The 7,723-nt window shown below is 38.7% G+C and overlaps 1 protein-coding gene across 1 annotated transcript; it reads left to right on the top strand.

The window, feature by feature from the left end:
* Positions 3,671-7,448, top strand: LOC107646162 (pectinesterase 3). The gene is made up of 2 exons (XM_016350363.2): positions 3,671-4,887; positions 6,543-7,448. The coding sequence occupies exons 1-2, from the start codon at positions 3,819-3,821 to the stop codon at positions 7,223-7,225; spliced, it is 1,752 nt and encodes a 583-aa protein (XP_016205849.1). The 5' UTR covers positions 3,671-3,818; the 3' UTR covers positions 7,226-7,448.

The raw sequence follows: 7,723 nt of genomic DNA, 5'->3' as shown, positions 1-7,723 counted from the left end.
AACAATTGGAAGATTTTTATGAAGCCCCAAGAGTTCGGGTGGAGCTGAGAAGGAGCTACATTGCAGGACCACAACAACTCGGTCTCAAAAGGGGTAAAAGGAATGGTAATATTCAGTTGACTAAAGAAATAGCCATAAGCATAGAAAAAGGGACATTCTTCTTGAGTCAAAGGAGGAAAACTAACCCTCTCCTCAGGGTCAGGTGACACTAACTCATAATTTTTCTCCTGATCCCTATTACTACAAATCCTATGGTGCTTCTTAAGTCACACACAATACTCAAGGTCAGCAACTATAACACACATCAAAACTATGGAGTCCAGCCAGTCAGACATGCCGTCCGGGATCTTAGTAGACATCTCAACAATGTTTTTGCGGGAAGACATAGTTTAACTATTCCTACAGGGAGAAAAAGAAAAAATGGGTTACTACAAAAAAATTCGGGCAAATATGGAAACAATTCGGACAATAACATATGAACATCAAGAGTCAGACACGACAGTAAAAGGAAAACCCCAGGATTCATACTAAAGTCCAGGGGCACCCTTTGGAGGCAGTAACAAGGCAAGAACCAGAAAAGAAGGAAATCGATGGTCTATGCCCTAAACATCTCGCAACAAGAAAACACATCTCTAGTAACATCACTCCACACAAAGATGCAAGCTTTTTCAGAAAATCGTGAAAACAAAATGTTGAAAGGAAAGATACAATCTTTTTCAAAGGGTTCAGGATTCTCAGAGACAAAATCAGTAAAAATCACACGCAACAGCGGAGACATACAAGAAGGCGACTATCGAAAACATAAAAGGGAAAGAAAATACCAACCTGTGGAGGATGAAGAAGCAAGCGCGAGGGAAGGATCAGGAAGAAGCAAGCAACCAAATCTGCGCCAACAAAACGCTCTCGAGCAAAGAAGATGGAAAGCTTAGAGGAGTGTAAACCAGAAGATATCAGAAGGAGCAAAACTCCTTGCAAACGATGAGCAAAGAAGACGAAGAGGAATTAGAGAAAGAAACTGTAAAATGACACTTTAAAAATTTCAAAAATGAAGTAGCAAAGAGGGAAAAAGGAAACGGCGAAGGGATATTTATGAGCTTTTAAACCCTCGCACGTTTCCAAGAAAAGCGAAACGCGCGCCACAACTAAAGGGGAAAAAAGAAAAAATGCTTTGCATTCAAGGAGTCCAGCTGAAGACATACAAAATCGACGCAAGACAAATTGCTCGAGCACGGCTTCCTCAAAGAAGGGGTCGAAGTCTAAGCAAAATACGACCTAAAAGGAAAGACCGAGCTCAAGCAGGGGCACTGTTCATACCCTAGGTCGAGCTATGCGACTCGGGCTGAGTGAAGACAAAGCGACCGACCTCCTCATGACAGGTCACCCGACCTCTTCTTTAAAGAGTTCAGCCAAATCACCACAAGAAGCCCAAGCAAGCCCAAACAAAGGGACATAGCCCAATCTAAAGGCAGCTAAAGCCTAGAAAGATAAAGGCGGTCCCCCTTAAAGATAAGATGACTTCACTTAAAGATAAAATAAGATAACTAACTTATCTTATCTAGAAAGGTCAGCCCACACTACTATAAATACACTGGAACACCCAGGTATAACTCATACTCTGATTTTACATAAAATACTTGCTAAAAGCCCATGCTAACTTAAGCATCGGAGTCTCTTGCAGGTACCACCACCCTCCGGTGACGAAGGATCAGCAGCACCACCAAGTCCAACAAGTCGGACACGTCAGCTCCGACCACCACCGCAGATCTCGACCGAGATCGACCTACAGTTTCAGGTAACCTTCGGAACACTAACGTTTCAAAATCGTCTCAATTTTGTCCCGCCGTCAATTCTGTTAACAGATCCCTAACGGCAGGACAACATTGAGCCAATTTTAAAACGTTAGAGACTTAAATATGACAATTGAAACATTAGGGATAACTTTAAAACTTACTCCAAATGTTGGGGACAAAAACGATACTTTACTCTATAATTACTACTTAAAACATTTGTAGCAACAAGCATTAGATGTTAATGTTTAATTTTCGATAAGTATGTTAACGACTATTTTTATTTATACTAGTGACAAAACAAATTGTCATTAAGAATTATTATTATTATTATTATTATTATTATTATTATTATTATTATTATTATTATTATTATTATATAACTTTTCTTTTATTAAGTAATATTTATAAGGGTAAAGTATATTTTTTATTCTGAAATTTGATAAAAGTTTTAAAAATATTCCTAAATTTTATTTTGTTTTAATTTTGTTCCAAAAGTTTTCGATTTGCATCAAATATATCCCTGACGGCTAATTTTTAAAAAAATTTAAGACAAATTCAATAACAATTTTATAAGAACAACCTTCAACATAAGCAAATCAAGCATAATTTTCATGCATTGTTGTTAGATTGGTCTTAAATTTTTTGAAAATTTAGCCGTCTAGGGTATATTTGATACAAATCGAAAACTTCTAAGACAAAATTGAAACAAAATAAAACTTAGGAGTATTTTTAAAACTTTTGCCAAACTTCAGGAACAAAAGGTATACTTTACCCTATTTATAAATAATGAAATTAAACCTTTTTTGTGTAACTCACCTTACTAATAATCAAATTGAAATTAAAAGTAGTATAATAAATGAAAAATTATATTTGTAAAATCTTTTGAACATATATTTTTTGAGAAATGATATTTAACTATTATTTGTATACACTTCTTTTTATACGCATTTTTTATAATATAAAAGACAACTTTGTTTTTCTTATCAATCATTTCTGTGCTAAAAAGGAAAAGTGTACAAAAAAGTAATGTATATAATATTACTCATATTTTTTATATGTAAAAACAATTTAACATTACTCGTATTTTTTATATGAAGAAACAAATTTTTTTATTTTGTATTTTTTCTTAATTTTTACTTTAAATGCAAAAAATAAAAGGGAAAATAATACAAGTAACTATAAATCAACTGTACAGAAACCGTGTCTTTTATTAATTATATCTGTATCTGTATTTGTATTCATTCATTAATTGATAATCTGTATTTGTGAAATTAATAAATTCATTGACTGGATATAGTCATAAGTCATTAGCCATAGGGAAGAAGCATCGGTGAAATCTAGAATTTTGAATTTTGAAATGGAGAGTGGAGAGAGCGGGGGAGAGTCTTCGAGGGTGGCACATAGCGAGGCAGCCGGCCATGCCGGCGAGAGCAATAAGGGGGAGAGTGGAGGTGGGCATGCATCAGGTGAAAAGGAGGGAATTAAAGTCTCTCTTGTGAGCTTCATGCTATTTGGAGAGGGCTTGTTATGGCTTGGGATTGCGAGTATAAAGATGTGAAATGTGAAACTGATAATCTTGATGCATTTCTTCTTGTTTCGCGAGGCACAACCAGCATGATTACGAATGACTCTGATCTGCTTGGCAAAATCAAAGAGATGCTTCAGCGCAATTGGACAGCTATTTTAGTGCTCATCCAGCGTACAGCAAACAGAGCGGCTGATTTAATGGCTAAGACTGCTGCTTTAAACAAGCAGGTGTACCTAGAGTGGTTACAACCCCCTAATAATTTAGACATTATTATTAGAGAGGAGTACTACTCTTTCTCTTAGGTGTTTTTTCTTTGTGTTATGTTTAGTCACCAAAAAAGCAAGGGAGACTTGTGTTGTTTTAGCAAAACTACACACTATAAATAAAGCCGCGAGGCAATGATATCTCTTCCTATTCTAGAATTGTTCAGTTTTCACTCTTCACTTGTAAACACCAACCAAAGAAAAAAGGGAATCATACAAAAACTGATTCAGTGATTAATGGATTCGATAAACTCGTTCAAAGGGTATGGCAAAGTGGACGAGGCAGAGCAGCAAGCCTTCCAGAAGAAGACTCGCAAGCGCCTCATCATACTCATAGTCTCCTCCATAGTCCTCATCGCCGTCATCATCGCCGCCGTCCTAGGCACCGTCCTACACAGCCGCCGTTCCTCTTCCTCTGGCCCCTCAACGGAGCTATCCCCGGTGTCCTCTCTGAGGGCCGTGTGCGAAGTCACCCAGTACCCAGAGTCGTGCATGTCGAGCATCTCGTCCCTCCCAGACTACTCCAACACCACCGACCCACACCTCCTCTTCAGCCTCTCCCTCCGCGTAGCCATTAACGAGCTCTCCAACCTCTCCCATTATCCTTTCAAGCTCCGTTCCTCCATCAAGGAACCCCGTCTCCAGAAAGCCATTGATGTCTGTGCTACGGTCCTCGCCGACGCTGTCGCCAATTTCAACGACTCCGTCTCCACCCTCGACGCCGCCGGCAAGCTACCATCTACCACCAAGATCAGTGACATTAAGACCTGGGTGAGCGCCGCCATCACCAACCAAGATACCTGCTTGGACGCCCTCGAGGAGGTTAATAACTCCACCGCCGCCAACGCCGCCCTCGAGGACATGAAAACCACCATGAAGAACTCCACGGAGTTCTCGAGCAACAGCCTGGCCATCGTGACGAGGATCCTGGGGCTGCTCTCCCAATTCAACAGCCCGGTGAACAGGCGGCGGCTTCTGGGGTTCCCGGAGTGGGTGGGGGCGGCGGAGAGGAGGCTGCTGCTGGATAATGGGAACACCGCGACGGGAACAACGACGCCGGATGCGGTGGTGGCGAGCGATGGGAGTGCGCAGTACAAGACGATAAAGGAGGCGGTGCTTGCCGTGAAGAAGAAGAGCGAGAAGAGATTCGTGATATATGTGAAGGCAGGGACTTATGTTGAGAACATTGATTTGGATAAGGACACTTGGAATGTGATGATCTACGGTGATGGAAGTGACAAGACCATCATATCCGGCAGCCGCAACTTCATCGACGGCACTCCCACTTTTGAGACTGCCACTTTCGGTAATTTATTCTTTCCGTCCATTCATGGCTTAGGATTACTGCTCTCGATTGCATGCTTCTAGCTAGCTCACACTTACTATTTAAAATTTGACACTGCTACTTTCCGTAATTATACTAATCTGAAGCACATTAATTAAAGATCATAAGAGTATTGTAATTTCTTCCACGAGCTTGGATTCCGATTTAGCAATAAACTATCCGATGGGTTTAGCTCTGGATGCATGATGTACTTTACACGCAAGAGAGACAGTGAGACACAATTAAGGTAGTAGTAGTAGCAGTTTAGAAATATGGAAAGTTTACTGAAGTACATTAGTTACTTTGATTGGAGCAAGTCTAATAAGGAGAGTTGAACCTTTTCAATAGTTTTTGTTAATTTCATTATTCTATATAGAGATATATTCTAAAATACTAATATTTAAATTAAGCTTCCAAGAGTAAGCAACAAGAAAAATGGAAATTAAAATTTTAAGCCCTTAAGTTATCCTTTTCTTGTACTAGCATTAAGTTTAGGAGTAATTAAACAGCATGCATTGTTGTTAGAGTTATGGACTTATGGTAAGTTAAGTTTGGAGTTTGGCAAATAGATAGTGGTTGGTTTCAAATGTTGAAGTGGAATAAATTGGGTTAATTTACAAGAAATTTTGAAAGGAAACAAGTTTGGGGCATGTGCCATGTGAGTGGAAACAATAAGAAACATTATAAAACAGAAATGCTTTTTAATTTGTGTGCATCTGCTAACCTATACTGTATGATTGTGACCATGTGACATTGTGATCTTGATCTCATCTCAGTCATCTGCACCCTCTTGTTTTTCTGGGGGGCCAACAGTTTGGTCCGCCCTAATCACTAGAACATCCTGTAGCCGCTAATGAAAAAAAAAAAAAAATTGATCTTTTTCATCACTGCATGTTTGATGGCCTACCATGTGCGCATCTAATTTTTATCATAAATGATTATGATCAATACGCCTGCCTTTTGAGTCATCCACTTGTTTCGGGGGGAGAGAGTAATAATTAATAAAAAAGATTTGTCCAAATTGATGTATATCAATAAAGAAAAGTATATTTATATTATATTTGTGTATGATTTTTTGAATTTTATTATTTAATTTTAATATCAAAATTAGAAGCTATATAAAAAATACACAAAAAAAATATAGCGCATATAATATTTTCCATAATAATAACAAAGAAGAAAAATATGATGCAAATATCTTTATTGACATAGCAACGGCGGTTTGGTTGTACAAATAAGTAGAAATTCACTGTTATTTTTACGGAAAATTAATAAACAAAAATTATTGAATAATAATATTAAATTATTTAATAATTTTTAATTATTAATTGTGCATAAGATGTCACCGAATGAATTAAGGCGGTAGAAATGGAATTTAATCAATTTATGACTATAGATGCGTGAAGAGCTAATGTGCAGCTGACCCTGTCTTCCAGCTAGATGCTCTTGCTCTTATACTGCTTGACTGCTTCCATCTGTATATGAATGATATTGATAATGACAATTGATATGGTAGAATAGCTAATTCACCTGTTATTTATGAACAATACTTAAGTTGGCAAAGCAATGCAATTCTGTAGTGTGGGGGTTCCAATTCATTAATTAGTTGACTAACAAATATATTATGATAAATGCAGCTGTGAAGGGAAAGGGTTTCATTGCAAAGGACATACGGTTCAAGAACACGGCAGGCGCAGACAAGCATCAGGCGGTGGCACTGCGATCAGGGGCGGACCAATCAGTGTTCTACAGGTGCTCGTTCGAGGGTTTCCAGGACACACTGTACGCCCATTCCAACAGGCAGTTCTACCGCGACTGCGACATCACCGGCACCATCGACTTCATCTTTGGCAATGCCGCAGTGGTCTTCCAGAACTGCAAGATCATGCCACGTCAGCCTCTCCCCAACCAGTTCAACACCATAACCGCGCAGGGAAAGAAAGACCCCAACCAGAACACCGGCATCGTCATCCAGAAATGCTCCTTCTCTGCCTTCGCCAGTGATCTTCAGGCCCCTACCTACCTTGGCCGCCCTTGGAAGGATTTTTCCACCACCGTCATCATGCAGTCCGATATCGCCTCCTTCTTGAAGCCCGTGGGCTGGATAAGCTGGGTTGCCAATGTCGATCCACCAAAAACTATATTTTACGGTGAGTACCGCAACACTGGGCCTGGATCCGATGTCTCGCAACGGGTTAAGTGGGCTGGCTATAACCCCTCTCTAACTGAAACCGATGCTGTCAAATTCACAGTGCAGTCCTTTATTCAAGGCCCAGATTGGTTGCCAGATTCTGCTGTAAACTTTGACTCCACTCTCTGAATTTCACATTAAAGTCTAAGTCCTCTCAAATTTCAATCTTTGTTGTAAGTTGTAACTAGTATTATTGGCATAGGTTATTAATGTATGTATTACAGTATTAGTAATTTATTACGCACAATAGGGTAAAGACTAAAGAGTTTACTGTATTTTTTGGACTCCTTTTGAGTGAAAGTGCGAAATTCCTTTTTAGTTAGTTTCACAGTTTAAATAAATATTTCAGTCAGGTGTGTTCAAAAGTAATGTTATTCATGACAAAGGCCACTACTGAACTTTAAAATACTAAACTATTTTCCTTACCTAAAACTAATAGTATTTATCATATTTTAAATTTATAAATTATTTACCGTTGTAATAGTGCTGAAAAAGGAGCTAAGAAGAATATCCATTACTGAATGTAGGCTACACAGAGAGCAAATAGCCATTGCCCATTGGAGTGAATAGCACATACGAGATATATATATATATATATTCAAAATTAAATAAAATAAAGGACATAAT

The sequence above is a fragment of the Arachis ipaensis genome, chromosome B06 (genome assembly GCF_000816755.2).
Source record: "Arachis ipaensis cultivar K30076 chromosome B06, Araip1.1, whole genome shotgun sequence".
Taxonomy (NCBI): domain Eukaryota; kingdom Viridiplantae; phylum Streptophyta; class Magnoliopsida; order Fabales; family Fabaceae; genus Arachis; species Arachis ipaensis.
The sequence above is the reverse complement of the archived record's forward strand: the minus strand, read 5'-3'. Positions and strand labels throughout refer to the sequence as shown.